The sequence below is a fragment of the Opisthocomus hoazin genome, chromosome 4, assembly GCF_030867145.1.
Source record: "Opisthocomus hoazin isolate bOpiHoa1 chromosome 4, bOpiHoa1.hap1, whole genome shotgun sequence".
NCBI classification, from domain to species: Eukaryota; Metazoa; Chordata; class Aves; order Opisthocomiformes; family Opisthocomidae; genus Opisthocomus; species Opisthocomus hoazin.
Genome location: NC_134417.1, coordinates 70,255,991 through 70,272,156, shown reverse-complemented (window position 1 = coordinate 70,272,156; position 16,166 = coordinate 70,255,991). Strand labels below are relative to the sequence as shown.

Here is a 16,166-nt window from a genome sequence, read left to right as displayed (position 1 = left end):
CAGCATTGCTGCTTTGACCTTGATGCTCGAGGTGGACCAAGTTGGGAGTGGAAGGGTCGCGAGGCTGCACTGCAGAGGAGAGGTGTTGCTGCTCCGCTGTTGTGTTTCCCTCTCCACTTGCCTCGCATCTTGCGCTCTGGCGGGCAGGGGCGAAGGGGTTGCTGGGGTGTGCGGTACCTCTTTTGCCCCCTCCTCACTGCTCCGGGAGTTCGGCAGGCAGCAGTCCTATGGAAGTGTGCCAGGAAGGGGGAACATGCATTTTTGGCTTGTTTTTTTGAGTGTCCGGGACTGGAGGAGAGGCAAGCAGCTGCTGTGACAAAACGTCCGGAAGAGCCCGTTGGCTGCAGTCACGGGCACATTTTCAGGAAAGTTCAGATATCAAAAGATTTTTGGAAGAGTACAGGGTGCCGAGTACATTTTGATGCCAGACACTGAGTGAGGCTAATTTCAGTACCCAATAGCTGTTTAAAAATAAATCTGTCTCTCTCTGACCAGCCAGTAATTTTCAGAGCACCTGTAAGTGGTCTGGAGAGCCCTGTTCATCCGTCAAACAATTTCTGAAAAGCCCAGCAGTATCTGTTTTGAATTTGAGAAACTGAACTCTGGTTTTACATTAGATGTTTTGAAAAATCTTACTGCAATTACAAGAATTTTTCATGATGGGGATTTTGTACCTTCAATCTCTGTTGAAACTGTTTACCTTGACTGGTAGAACCACCTTTAAATTGGTATTTATAATACGCACCAGGCAAAACATAATTATTACACTAGATTTTAAGGATTGTGCAGATTGCTTAGATACTTATTTAAAAACAGCTAGCAAAAAGATGCAACATAAATAAATCACAAAATATGCACTCTGCTACGCAGAATATTCTTAAGCAGGAGAAGAGGTATTTCAGAAAGGAGCCAGGTTTCTATCAGTCGCTTCAACGAGCTGCTCTTCACCCACCTCTGTGCGATTTGTCTTTGGCTGTAGGCAGAAGCAGAGGCGGCCTGGCAACATCTCTCTTGCTGCCTTGGTGGAGAAACGATGGCAGAAGGAAAAAGTCTGCCAGCTGCAGGCTTTGAGCAAGCGTGTTTATACAGCAAAAGGACTTCCTCTGTTCTTGGCCTGCTTAGTGACGTAAGGAGAGGTGTATTTTAAAATACGTATACATTTCCCCCTTGCATTTCTCAGCGCAGGAATACTGCACAAACACGCAAGTCGTCAGTGCTGCTGTTGTGCCATCAGCAATACGGGAGAAAACAGGAGCTCTGAATTGCTGTGGGAAGGCAGCTGGTTGTGCGCGCGGCAGTTTGGGAGTGTTACAGGCATGAATGTGTCTGGGTAGCAGATACCCGCCTGGGCCCATACACCATGTGGAGTTGGTAACTACTTTTGCCACTCCTCCACCTCTCCATTCCATGCCCCCTCCCCCAGTAAAACTTCTTGTGCCGTAAAATACAGACGGATCTTCTACCATTGCTTAAGATGCTTCAGAGAGGAGAGGGTGGGGAAAGGGACAAACATTCAGATCATTAAAAATGCCACTTCCAGGAGCGAAGGGATTTTTATGTGCGGGAGAATCTTCAGTTTAACACACCTTTTTATTATAAGAGAAAGTTGAATTGTATTTGACTGCTGCATAATTCATTAATGCATTGGACCATTGTGAAAGTGGAACATGTTACACATGTTTTTGCAGGGTACCAGCATTTAGCAGCTGCAGAAGAGAGGCTTCTCTGTGACATGTCCTTGGTGATTTGGCACAGTTAGGCAGCACCTAAGACATTCTTATTAAACCGGCAGCAATGTTCAGTGCTTAAGAAAAACAAAAGGAGGTAGATCTTTCAATTATTACAGTGTTCCTCTCCCCCCTCCCCCCCTACACCCTCCTTTACTTTGGATCATGTCTCTAACTGCTAGGACAGCAGTGATATTTGCCTGAATTGCTTCTGGTAGCAGAGAGAGGAATCAATTAATTAGAAAGAGAAAAACCCTTCATGCATTGCCTTTTCCTGATTGTGTTAGTCCAGCTAATCCTATGCTCACAGCACATGAGTACTCAACTTGTGTATACTTTATGTTGCTGCAGTATATCTCTCTGTCCTTTCATCTCTCTCTCTCTCTCTCGTGCACTCTCTTTTTTTGGGTTACCATTCTGTCACTGATGCCGCCAGTGAGATGAAAGGCAAAAGCAAGCTATAGTGCGGAGTAATTCACATTGCTGGATTTTTCTCCCACAGAATGAACAACTGATATCTATTCAGTGACATTTTCTCATATAAAATGTTTCAGTTTTCCTCTTTGGAAAGTGTAGAACTAAATGTTTCTGCCTGTATTCCACCAAAATATTGGACAATTCTGTGAGTCCTTAGAAAATTGCTTTGTGAAAAAAACTTAAGAAATGAAAATAATTCAGATCCCAGTCAGAGAACTTGCACAGGTAGAGTTGTGGTAGATAAATGCCATGAATTTTTGATGGCATGTTTAAATATAACTAGAAGGAATGATACTTCATAGGCAGTCGTAAAATTCTTAAGTGTGATGGGGTAAACACAGTATGTGTATTCTGGGCACAAAATTACAGCAAGAGTGCTCACAGCATAAAAGAACGTTGCTTTTTGCTTCTGTGTCACAGCATGCTATTAATCATAATCGCATTGAACAACATAAATGGAGTAATATTAAATGCTAGGTACTTTTTTCCTCCATTGTAGTGTTAATGGAGAAGCTTGGGCCAAACTTGCCTTATGACTTAAGATTTTAGTGTCCCAAGCTGTGCTGAGCCGTATTGCTGGCCCCCACACTGCTCAGCCACTGCCTGCGCAGCAGCAAGTGTGGGCAGGGCAGTGCCTGGTGCCTTCCTTCAAACCAGCCCCATTACCTGAAATTGAAAATAGCTCCCAAAACACACAAAGTGTCTTTAGAGAGGAGACATTGCTTTTATTCTGCACAGGGTACGACGTGGGAGATTTCCACAAATCCAGCACTTGCACTTATAATCACATCGCGTATTTATTCAGTAAAAAATGTTAGTACCACCTATTAGCCATACCCTCCTAACTACAATTGGTTAGTTGCCTTCTCACCTTGGTTTAAAGATCTAGTACTCGTAAATTCACGAGGCATACTAGTGCCCTGGTCAGGGTCTTTGCCTGGGCTGGGGTCTCCAGCTCAGGGGGTGTGATTTTTAGTAGTGTAATGAGGGTGGCTCAAATAAAGATACATGAATTCTCAGTTCTACTGCCAAGTTTGCAGCATACATGAAGCATGCTGATTAAGTGTCCTTCTCCAGCACGTCCGTGGTTCAAGCTACCAAGTGTTTGTTCTTCTGGTTAGAGATGGTTTAATGTCCTCCACTTGTCAGCAATCTCTTGGTTTGAACAAGTCTGTAACCATCAGGTGTTGCTTATCTGGAACACTGGCTGCTACTTAGATACTTTTTCCTGAGTTAGTAACTGTCCTTAATTATAACCTTATTCTTGACTGTTAGTTTGCCTTGTTAAAATACACCAAATATCAGTCCCCAAAGTAACACCCACAGCTGTCTTCTTGAGCCGGGTGTGCCAGCGTGGCGTCCTGCTCTGTGGTGGCTCTTGCGGAGGTTGGACAGTGAGGGTTGTGGGGCAAATGGCGTTTTGATGCTGCACAGCAAAGCAGAGCCCTTAGTTTGCAAAAATAGTCATTATTTGCTTTTGTTATGTGCATTGTTTTGCTAGTAGCGTGCGCATCAGGCCTGTTGCTGTAGCTTACAGCTATTTTGATGCTTGTGCACAGGAGGGGAGAATTATTGCTCTTCATACCCTTGCTGTGATGAAAGTCTCGGCTTGTGTGTGCCATGATGTGTATTTGAAGGGCTCTTTAAATTTTTTTGAAAAATAATACAGAAGGGAGAAAAATGTTAAAATCTTGAAAGGCCAGATAGGGCTGGGGACCCTTGGCGTGATGGGTATTGCTTTTAGTGTTAAATTCCCTCATTTGGAGCTGGTCTGCTCAAGGAATTGTTAAGGTATAGTCCGTTGACTCAGGGCAATGTCTGTGTCCGTCACGTCTTAGTGCCTGTGTTTGATGAGACCTAAGTAGCATTGTGACATTTCGCTGTATTGCCACACGTACGAAGTGATCATAAGCATAATTCGCGGTGCAGCCAGAAAGAACACCGAGCCAGTGAGCAGGTCACTTTTATCATCGCCTGGTATATTTCCAATCTTATAGCAAGGTGCTGCCACCACCATCTTCCAGTTTGAGGCACCCACTGTCAGAGCTCTGTAGAAGAATCTCTTAATTTTTCTTCAGCTTTTGTAACCAAAGAGGAAGGCGTTTCCACTTGGCAGAAAAGTCTGTATGCTAAACAGGCTTTCCTGTGAGGGATTACATTTTCTTCCTGAAAACCGCAGTGCCAGTTTGGCTGGCAGGAGGGGAGCTCAGGGAGGCTCTGCCCTGGGATGCTGGAGCCTGGGGCTGGTGGGGTGCTGTGTGTGCATGTACCCGGAGCTTGCACAATCTGATGATGAGCCCTTGGGGCAGAAGAGAAACTGAAAAGGAACAAATCATAAATAATACAGAAATTATATATATGCCTATTTCTGGCAGGGCTTTTTTGGCTGTGGCCGGAGACTAGAGAAGCTGTTAGTACCAGAAAAATCACTCTCTTGCTTGTTCGAGAGAAGGTTTTGGATAAGGGTTCCCGTAATGTCATCAGAGCTCCTCTCCCCTACTCCCTCAACAGAGCTCTGCTTGTCTCATGGCAAATTATTAATAAATCTAGGCAATAATCTACTTCTAGTGATAGCAATAAACTAGCCGAAAAAGAGCTGACAGGGAGTCTCTGAGTCTGACACAGTTTAACAGGGGATTCCTGCAAGGTTGATCTTCAGACTGCTCTCATCAAATATTTTCATTAATGACTTAGGTTAAAAGAAAAAGAAAAAGTATGTGTGTATTAATGAAATTTGCTAGCAGAACAAAACTGGGAAGCATTACAGAGCACAGAAGGATCAGATGGAGAACTGACTATCTTTGACCAAAGGAGTAAATAAAAATGGGATGAAATTGGATCGAACAAATGGCAACTTCTTTCACTTAAGGACTAACTATAGGCATTTTTGCTGTTTGGTGGCAGTTCGTGGACTGAAAGTTCCACAAGTAGAAGCTGATGAGAGTGCAGTAGGGGAGCAGGGAATGGCTGTATTCGTGCCTTACAGGATGCTGCCATCGCGAAGGGAACTCTTGTCCTGGAGTATACTGGTCAAATTACTTCTTGTAGATTTTGGCTAGAATTAGTGTTACTCTGCGTGCCCTGATGAGGAGTTAACAGAATTTTTAAATTTCTGTGTGTTCTCAAATACTCTGGACATTTTTTTTTTTTTCAGCAGTGTTATGTTGCTGCGCTGAGTTGATAGGCATTGAGAAATATCTCACTTTCCTGTTTTAGCATTGTTTGAATTGTGAAGGCCGTTCCTTTGGGGTTTAGTAAAACATAGTATCCTCTGTGGAGTACCAAGGCAAGATAATCAACCATCGTATATAATGCATTTGCCTGACCTAATGGTCCTGCTGGCTGACAATTTTAGTGTACATTTGCATTAACATTTTTTTCTGTCTGTCTCCCTGCTATTACTAACTTACTTTCTACATACATCCTGCTGCTCAGAATGAGGAAATTAAGTGGCAGCTTTCAGTATTAGGAGTCCTTCCCAGGCCATGTCTTTGAATATACTACACTAGAATGAATCTCAGATCATGACTCATGTAGGATCTTGCAGGTTCAATTATCTTGTCTTCCTTTTCTTTGTGACATAAAAAAATAAATTCAGTGTTTTTAGTTAGTCCTGGAGGGGAAAAAAAATATCAGAAAGTGGAAGCCATCAGGAGCTTAAAACATACATCCCTTTGCAGATGTGGGCTCCAGTGATGATGTCGTGGTTCTGCTGAAGTTAGAAGTTGGGTGACTTTGTGACCGTCGGGAGTCACCTCTTGAGCACTCTATGCTGTGGTTTTTGCATGCCCCAGAGGGAAGGAAGCAGTCCAGTGCCTGCATTTGCAGAAAAGTCATGCCAGACTTTGTGTATCTCATGATTTATTTTCCATAAGCTACAACATACAGCATATATAGGCAGAGTGCGGCATCAACCAAGCATCCTGTAAACTCAGACCGTGCAATGACCGAGTATAGCTAAGAGAAATGAACTACTGCTATAACATTAAAGAACATTAAATCCCTTTGTAGATGCTCTTAACTAAAAAATAAAAGTATCTTTTTGGGTTTAACTTAATCCCTTTGTGGGGGAATTAAGCTAAGCAAACTGAAGCTGCTGTGCTTCTGAAAGAGCGCTTCCATGCAAGAGTTTAGAGTGCTTTAGCTTGTCATCTAGGTGACCCTGCTTTGGCAAGGGGGTTGCACTAGATGATCCACAGAGGTCCCTTCCAACCCCTACGATTCTGTGACTCTGTGATCTTTGCTTACTTGATCTTGACTTCTGTAGATAGCTTTGCCTAGACACATCTGTTGTTCCCTATGGATACCGAACTGGCGCTGTATTGTATACAGTAGGTTAATGTTTCTAGATGCAGTCTCAAGCTCTGTGAATTCTCACTTAGAGAAGTTTCTGTCATTCAGAAATAATGCGCCAGTAAGGAAATCTAATTCGTATTTTTCTCCATTTTACTCAGAACCTTATCTTCTTCTGACTGATTGGTATCCATGTAGGTGCGTGCCAACATCTCATCTTCTGTGTTGTGTTTATAGTAATCTTGTACATCACGTGCTTATGACTTGGCTTCAGACTTGAGGTAGGCTGATGAACTGATGTGACAGATTAGTATGGGTATGTTATAAAGAATTTTCATATAGTCCCTTAAAATGTTTGCTCCTTTTTCCCTATGTACAGGCATGCAGGAATGGGGCAAAATGACTGTCATTAAAATGACTTGTATGACGTGACTCAGAGACACTAGGCACTGCTACAAGAGCTGACTTAAAGACAACAGAGTTAAGTAGGAAGAGGTAACCAACCCTGTTCTCCTCTGCCTCATCGTTATCCGACAGCTGATAATTAAAATAATTTTCTCTAACACCAAGGTAAGGCAAGGCAAGAGGCTGTCTCCCAAGCAGATGCCAAGGCAGCTCCCAGACCAGATGGCGTTGTGCTGGCATGAGCTCTCTGTCCACACCCTGCAGCTATGTTCGTGGAGTATCTTCTCTCATAGCTACTGGGCAGTAAACACAAGCCTCATTTGGCGTCCGAACTGGGAAGTTGGGCTGATAGTACATGCCATCTGCTGAAAGCACCTACAGTGAGTCACCGATGGCAGTTGGAGTGAGTCGCCTGTGTGCAGGATTCTGTCATGTACATGTGTGTCTATGTTTTTTAAGGTTACTGCCAACAGTCTTTAAACACGGGCATTTTTTGGAGGAGCCTTAGGAGTGGTAATGCTTTATCCTAATTTTGGAATCCATATTTCTGATTTCAGAATCTGAAATAGCGTTATGAACTAATGTCACTACAGCGTGTCGGCTCTGAGTTGTATGAGTACATGTGATAGCTGTCTTCCTACAAAGGGAGGGCACCATTCATGTTCAAAACAGTTGGCTTTCAGGAGTTTACAGTACACTCTAGCTGAGTCCAGAGACCTGCTCTGCAAAGAAGTGATGCGAGGGTCCCTGGAGTTGTTACTGGCCTGTGTAAGGGCTGACCTCACTAGCTGGGCCTCTGCCTTTGCTGAAGGACACGTCAATTATAAGAGATTTTCTTTCGATGCAATTACACAGGTCAAAGTGCCATTTTGGCTTTTCTGTTTGCAAGTAGAAACCCATGCGTAACAAGTCGTTTTCTGCGGTGGAAGTCAGTGAGAGGGTATGCGTTTTCTTCTCATGTTGCTCTTTCTTATGCAGTCTTAGTTATCACTGGGTCAAAACTTGTGGAAGCATCAATAATTTGTAAATAGTTCTGAAAGATTACTAAGGAAGCAGTTTTGAAACTAGTGACCCTACAATGAGTAGCTCCTTAAAAAGCTAATCGTTATCTGGCACTTCACAGAATAGTGGCGTGGCTATTAGCTGGCCTTTTGGGAGCTTTCTGCTGCAAGGAAAGAATGAGCTCTGTTAGTAGGATCTCAGCTAGACCAGCAACCTCCTTTCCTTTGGATTAATGAGTGTTAAAATAGGAATATGTAGCTGCTGGAAGAAGGAAGTTATTAATTTTAGGGTCAGTGCCTGAGTAGCAGAAGTTTTAATGGCCAGCAACTCTCCTAATTGCAGAAAATTGCTTACTTGGAGATCTGATGTCGGGTGTTACTTCAAAGCAGATGAATGTGCATCCTTAGTTTTCCTCCCCAGGGAAGGTCATAGTGTCTCTGAGGTGAATAACAAACACTGTCAGTGTATGGTCAGCAGATGCTTTCTTCACTGAGACTGCGGAGAGGAGCAAACTGCTGCCATCACTGGCTGTCTTGGCTGTTGCTTTGCTTTACTTATTTGCCACTTTCATTGTGAATATCGGTTAATGTGTTTTTCATCTCTTTTGTGTTTACTCAGCAGCTGGTGCCTCTCTGGGTAGGGACAAACTATCTTAAAGGATAGCAGTGGGGACAGATTTTACTTGTATTGCTAACATCTCTGCCTTCCCATTTTTTAGTATCTTTGCCACACTACCTACACAGACAGGCTGCAGGAAAACTTGGACTGACATGGGCAAAAAGGGTTGCATGCTGATTAGCAAGGAACTGTAGCAGTTCATAGGGCAAGATACCCACAATTCAGGATTTTGCTATAATTATCAAACTTAAACATCAAGATGAAGATTAAGTTGTAAACTAACCACTATTGTAATGATTCATTTGTTTTAATTGACCCTAGGGTCATTCTGATTTATTTTTTTTTTTTTGGTAGGATGTTATTACATTTTTAGCTCTCCAAAGCAATAGACCTCTTATTAAACATCTGCATATTCTGTGTTGCTCTTCGAAGTCACCGGTAAGGCTGAGAGGTTTCATGAAGGAAGGAGAACTTACTGAACCAAGGAAAAGGACAACTGCATGCCACGGGCATTGGCAGAAGATTTGCCTTGCACTGTGCTAACCACAGCATGAACAGTAGCTGTGCACCTTGTGGAGGCAAAAACGTTGAACTTCTCTCCCCTGTAGCGTTAGACTGCCTTTGGATATGGTGTGAGTGTCTGCATGTGTGTGTTGCAGGCCCGTGTCACAGGAATTGTCACTGGGCTGACCTTGCCTCATGGGAGATGATATTTAGCCGAATTTTCTCCCAGCCTCTACACTGGCCAGGTTCGATTTTTAGAGTATGAATATTCACAGGGTTGGGTACATTAGGCTAGGTAGATTATTCATACATTTGCTGGTAGGGAATAGAAAGAATAAAGTGTTGCTATTTAAAAGAAAAAAAACCCACTGAAAATCTTTATAGTCCTGCAGCCAACAGTAGTGCAGTAATATGACATAGCTGAATATGGCAAGGCTCTAATAGGTAAGCTCCTCTGCAGGGTAGAGTGGCAGTGAGAATTTAAGGGATGTTTGAATTGTTTTTCTAATTTTGCATACAAATATTGACATTGTGCAATACTTGAATATATTCAGTGCATGTGCAGTAGGGCTTACTTTGCTGTTGGTGTGACTACTGTGAAACTAAGGGGTGATTTTTTGAGTAAGGTCTGCTGGATTTGATTTAAAATGTGTGCATTTTGTTTGCAGAAGAGAAGAGGCATATATTAATTTTCATTGTATTCCTTTACTTCTTGGTTATACTTAAAGTTTCCATTAGTTTTGGAGCACTAGTGAGCACTTCTGATTCATTCTCTTTTTTTAGTTAAGCATTGTTATCATTTGATAAGCATACCTTTCTCCTCAGAAGTAGGAAATTGCCTTACTCTTCGAACAGCGTTCATCTTGTCTGATGTAGCCATGTGCAGACCAGATGTTGAGTCCAAGCCCCCTATTTCCAACTGTTTTCCTAGTCAGTGAAGAAAGATGAGCACTTCTGGAGTCATTTGTCTCTGAAATCTGTCTCAGGATGCCAGGGATTTCAGATGAAAATATCTCCATTTGGTGTAGAGAGTTGAAATGATCATGTTTGTCTAGGTCCCAAACCGTGGCTAGAAGGAGGTGGGATGATCACCTGTGTGAGTCATAGTCAACTCCTGGTGCCATGTCAGTGGGTTGGCAATGTATTTATGAAAAAGCAGTGTGTGACAGGATGGAGTGTGGTGCTTTGGGGTGTCCTGTGGATTTACAGTCTCAATTTCCAATTTCAGGGAGGAGAACATTGCTATTACCAGGGAGAAATTCGAGGAAATCCTGTATCATTTGTTGCCTTGTCAACATGCCATGGATTACAGTAAGTCTGGTGTTTTGTTTTTACTGGCCTTTGCTTATTAGTCTTTTAAGCAAAACAAAGCTGTTTATAGTAAAGTAAGAGCTGTTTATTTTCCTACTAGTTTGTCACCAATATTAAGTACCCAACAATCTTTAGAAAAAATGGGTTTAATTTGAACCTTGCAAAAGCCTTGTTTGTTTGTTTTCAGAATTCACTGATAAAGTATGCAAGACTCTTTTCTTTCTTTTTTTTTTTTTTTATTTTTTTCCAAACTGAGGACATATGACAGTGGCCAGGTATTGCTTACAGGTAATTTATTATAGAGATAGAAGAGTAAAAGTAGCTGAAAACACCCTATTCTACAAGAATAAAAAACACTGCCAGTATTGACATGAACCATTTGGAAATTGTGTTCTTTTGTTGTTGCTACAATGATATATTTTATCTTTCTTTTCTACTCTTTTCAAAGGAAAGTGTCAGTTTAGAGTTTCTTTTGTCCAGTCCATTTTCTTCACAGAATTGTTGGCCTTAAGCTATGTGCATGGGATAATACCTTTGATATAGTAAAATCTTTGAAAATCTGGAAGAAAGGGTATGAAATTGTACAATAATTTTTTTTTTAAATTACATCATTTTAGTGATAATGTAATTAAAGCATCTGCCATTTGAAGGTTACATGGAACTGTGTGTTGATTGTACAGCTTTTGGACCTGTCTGCTTTTGGCACAATTCAAAGATTCTACTCAGGTTTTCAGAGCAACCAAATAACTTCAGTGTCTGTTGAACCTGGGAATTACCGGATCTCAGTGCTTTTGATACTGAGATCAGCTTGAAAAGCAAGTAAGCCTGTGTGGAGGTTACCTGAGCTTTGCCTTTTTCTGAGGAGGCAGGGCTTAGCTGATGAAAATCTTCTTCAGCTTATTGTTGATCTCCAACCATTCTGTAGTTCTGGTATCAGCCATAGAAGTACACCTATTTAAGTAGTGCCTTTCTTCTTTATTTGTATACTCTTTGTTAGGAAGGGGGAGAATGCATGCAGAAGACTTGTCATCCTTGCACTTATCTGATTTACAACTGTGTTTCTCTCTTTTGTGATCAAGGTTGAGCAGCTCAAGAAACCTGAGCTAAGTTTCAGTATGTACAGTGAGCCTAAAAATAACAGCATCTAATGCTTCCTGAGCCACTGAATGGCTTCCATTAGCAATGATCCATTAGGTCTTGGCCCCTGCTAACTCCTAGGAGAAAAGGCAGAAAGGAAGGAGAGCCTGCTTATGCCTTTTCCTGCCCTTCTTTTGTGCATTTGTTTGTAAGGTTGACCCTTCTGCTGATCTGTATTCTTAAATTGCCTGATATTCAAAGTGGTCCCTTCTAATACAGTTACGTGATGAAAGATGCATTTTTTCTCCCCATCAGCTCTCCCTTGAGAGGTATCTCCCCCCCCCCCCCCCCCCCCCCTTTCTGATACAATAAAGTTTCGGCAGAGTTATCCTTCACACGATGCAATATGAAGCTTCAATATGAAGCTTACTATAGCAGGCTGGTAATTCCAGCATCCAGTATGAGAAAGTAATCTTTTCCTGGGCTGTATTAAACTCACATTCTCTGTCACTCCTTTTCCATCATTACAACTGGCTCCACCACAGTCGATTTTAAATGCTAAGTAATTACTAGAAACTCACACCGGCCATCAGAGTTCCTTAGCTTTAACCACAGTCTGGAGCATCTTGCTGGAATGAGGGAAGCTGGGGAGAGTTTTCTTCTAATAAGGTCTGCAGGGCAGGAGCTTTGCTGTCATGAATTTTAGGAAGTGCATAAGACAGAACAAATGCCTTTAATAGAATAACAATGTTCATATTCCAAAAGTTCATGCTTATCTCCTCTCCTACTTATTAGTATCCCTAGATCGTGGCCAGTTAACAGCAGAATTTTTCATACATGTGAGAAAATGTTGTGGTTTTTTAATCATAAATTATGAGTTTTTCTGTTGGTAATGTCTGTGGTCTTCCTTTTATTAGTTAAGTGAATTAGATGACTGTGTGACAGAATACTTAAAATTACAAATTTCTTCTCTTAGTGACTTTGCTAATGGAAAAAGCATCTCTGCAACCTTAACTCTTGAGCGAGCCATTTTGTTTGATTTTTTTTTTCATTTTCTGTGGGATGTGCAGTAACCACAGTTCCCTATGAGTTAACACAAAAAATTTTGAATGCAAAACACACTGGTTGCTGGGATATAGATAAGCTATAGTCAGGCACGACTTGCAGAACTGTGTTCAAGGCGAGTTGCACAGACGGCAGGTTGGTCTATGATTTTGCTGCCCACTGGTGGTGAATATCAAAACTGCTGTTATTACTGCAAATCAGACTTTCACGACTCCAAATTTGTTTGAAGAATGTATGCAATCAAAATTCAGGTTTTTGAAATGGCCCGTGTTTTGCTACTGCTTTCTCTCTAACATATGCGTGAGCATGTGGCTTGTTCACAGAACACTGGACTGTTGCAGTCGGTTGGAAAAGAGCCATGAAGGCTTTGAGTGGGCAAGTCGGATCTGTAGGTCAGCTGTGACTATTATTCTTGTCACTGTTGAGTGAGTTGACCAGAGGTCAGTGCTGCTGAATGCAGCAGTCACACGAGAAGCCATTTGCTGATAGTGCTGCTTCTTGCAGACTGTACTTAAGTAAAATTGCAGTTAGAGGGTAGGAAGTTTTGCCTGATTAAGAGCTGCAGGATGTTCCCAGATCTCGTCTTATTCCCACGCAAAGAAGCTTCAATGGGTGCTAGAATATTTATCTTAAGCTGTGCAGACAGTGTTTATTTCTAAAGAATAGGCATAAGTAATTTAAAAGGTGAAACAGCTTTAACTGTAGGTATACTCATGATCACGTTCCATGTATGCTATACAGTCAGTAACCCAAGCTACTTCTCTTCATGGTACATGGTTAACACTGTAAGTGAATGATATTACAAGAAGTATGCTCATGAATAGCTGTAATGGTTCACTAGCTTAATATATGCTTATATTTCTTAATAGTCAAGAACAGAATGATGATATTTTGCTAACTGCATCTTCATGTGCAGAACCTAAATCAATTTTACCGATTAAAAAAAAAAAAGCTGCGTAAGAAAAAAGAAAAGTATCTGGTTTTGTTGTTTATAATTCCAGTGAGGTTTTTTTGATGCTTAAAAGTTTGCTGAAGAGTAGTCTAAATAAATAAATAATCTTGCTTTCGTGCTGCTATTGTGTACTTATGGCCTCAAGTTCCGTCAGGGGAGGTTTAGGCTGGATATTAGGAAAAATTTCTTTACTGAAAGATTGGTCAAGTATTGGAATAGGCTGCCTAGGGAGGTGGTGGAGTCACCATCCCTGGAGGTGTTAAAAAAACATGTAAACATGGCCCTTCGGTACATGGTTTAGTAGGCATGGTGGTGCTGGGTTGATGGTTGGACTTGATGATCTTAGAGGTCTTTTCCAACCTTAATGATTCTATGATTCTAAGTTTGAACTTACAGCTGGTATTTATGGCCAAGCTTGCAGCCTTTAGTAGTTGCACTTTGGAAAGGAGATGCTGATACAGCCCAATCCCAACCATGCATGTATGACACTGCCATAAAGGCAAAATTATTAAAAAAATATGCTGATTTAGTTGAAGATCAGAATGGTAGTGATATAAGAAATGCCCTTTGGTTTTATGCTCTTACAGAGTAATGTCTGTATCAACACTTTCTTTTAAGGTGCAGTCCACCCACACTTGTGCATCCTGCATTATGTTGAAGGCTAAACCTCAGTACACTCTTTACCTAAGTAAACTTAAAGTAATTCTTAATAGAAAACATCCTTGCAGGCATGGACCTCACCTTTACTATACATTGGAGTGATAATGCAAAAGCATCTGGTGTTACTGTCATAGACTATCTTCATCCATTTAGAGAGCCTTAACACTTCAGTTTGTTCTTCATTTAGAGTTGAACCTGTGTGTTGGAATTTGATATGGAAAATCAGTGATTGTGCGTGGGCAAACAGTGGCAGAATTTCTGAGATACATAGCAGTGCACATATCACGAATGACCTTCAAATTTCTGTGGTTGACAAGATTTTATGCCATTAAGAAAGAGCATGAGTACTTTGCCAGATCCGTCAGTACGGCGGAAGGCTTGGTCCTCTATCTCTTTTCACCACAATCCACTAGAAGCCTGGCTGATGGGGTTTCCTATCTCCTTATCTTGAACGTCATGTAATGCATATAGCTATTAACATTTCTTAGAAATATAAACTTGGAACTAACTTGATTTAAAAAGAGGGGACCATCTGTCATTATGCTGAGATCCCTCAGACAGACCTCTATGCCTAAAGGAGCTCTTTATGCCCTTTGTAGCTGGAACTACGTGAGATTACTGAGGAAAGAGGTAATGAAAACACAAGGAACAAGTCAATTCAGTAATATTTTTATTTGGGGGAAAGCTGTGCATGTGTTCCAAATACGCGTGTTTGTAAAGGCAGGTCCCTTGTTTATCTGTTGCAGGTAGATCTCTCTTGCATGGGAGTGGGGGCTCTGAACTGGATTTTCAGTTGGCTAAATTAGCCAATTTTTGTGGTGTTTATATGTGTTGTAGAGGAACTTACAGGAAGAAAAAAGAGTCTATATCACCACAGGAGAGAACATCTTTCTTTCTGAAGCTAAGAAACAAAAGAATGACTCAGAATTATATTCAGTTCCTGAAATAATTTTTAACTGCTTCCTTTTCTTAAGTTTTTAAAACTTATAAACTTACTAAACTTACTTCCAAGTTGCACTAGTATTTGTTTATTGAATCAGTATTTGCATTTCCTGCTCTTGACAGTGGGATGTTCTATGATGGAAATCATACTTACCTTATTGAGCCAGATGAAAACTACACTTCTGATGTAAGTAGAACTTATAGTAGTCCTGCTATGTTGTTTGTTGAATGCAGACGTTCATGAGTACAGGGTAGGCGTAAGGCTCTGGGGCCAAAGGGTCATCCCCTCATTCCCAGCTCATTTACCTCGTATGTGAGTCCTCATCACCACAGACAAAAGTAGACCTCCAAAAATTAGGCAGTGGTATGTGTATACGTGTGTACTCCGTACCACTTGGGTGTAGAGCAGTGCAGCATCAGAGGGTGAAGTGGGTCCCTTGGAGCCAGCAGGAGAAGCCTGTGAGTGCCCTGTCCCCTTCTGTGGCTCTTCCCACTCTGAATTCATCATACGCCTCTCCTCCTGGTTCAGCCTCCACTCCAGTTGATGTACTCAGATATTTCAAATTAAAGAGGATTAAATGTGGCGTTAGCAATCACATCACAGTTGGGAAAAGGAGAAGAGTGTAGAGTAATGGTGCCTCGCAACTTGCATATTCACTAGTGTAGGTGTTGGATAAAAAAACCCTTGGAACTGACTGTTTAATGCTTGTGAGATGGATTAGTTTATTCATGTTTAATATGTGAAATTACTTACTATTTCAGGATGACTTCCATTTCCACTCTGTTTACAAATCCAAGTTGTTTGAGTTTCCTTCGGATGACCTGCCATCTGGTATGATTTTTTAATATTCATGACTTACTGACTTGTTTTAGTCTAAGGCCAAATTTGTTAATGGTATTTGACAGATAATCTTCTGATAGTGAATTGTTTATTTGTATATCTCTGCTTTGTCCTGATTAAATAAAAAAGCACTGAAAATAAGAGTCTGAAACACTGAAAACACTGGAAAAGAACCTGAAGCGCTTAATAAACCCTGAATCCAATGAATCAAACTTCTTCTAGACCTTTGTGTTGTGATGTATGTTTCTCTTAACAAGTCATATGGTCTATGGACTGCATTATATACTAGCAG

At 41.3% G+C, this 16,166-nt stretch overlaps 1 protein-coding gene across 5 annotated transcripts in view; it reads left to right on the top strand.

Annotated features, from left to right (window-relative positions):
• The window catches only part of ADAM22 (ADAM metallopeptidase domain 22), a 134,257-nt gene that overhangs the window by 63,447 nt on the left and 54,644 nt on the right, over positions 1-16,166 (top strand). For all 5 annotated transcript variants that reach the window (XM_075419398.1, XM_075419400.1, XM_075419397.1 and 2 more), the window contains exons 5-7: positions 10,255-10,337; positions 15,157-15,220; positions 15,796-15,865. In XM_075419398.1, the coding sequence (XP_075275513.1) occupies positions 10,255-10,337; positions 15,157-15,220; positions 15,796-15,865 (217 nt within the window). The remainder of the gene's footprint in view (positions 1-10,254; positions 10,338-15,156; positions 15,221-15,795; positions 15,866-16,166) is intronic.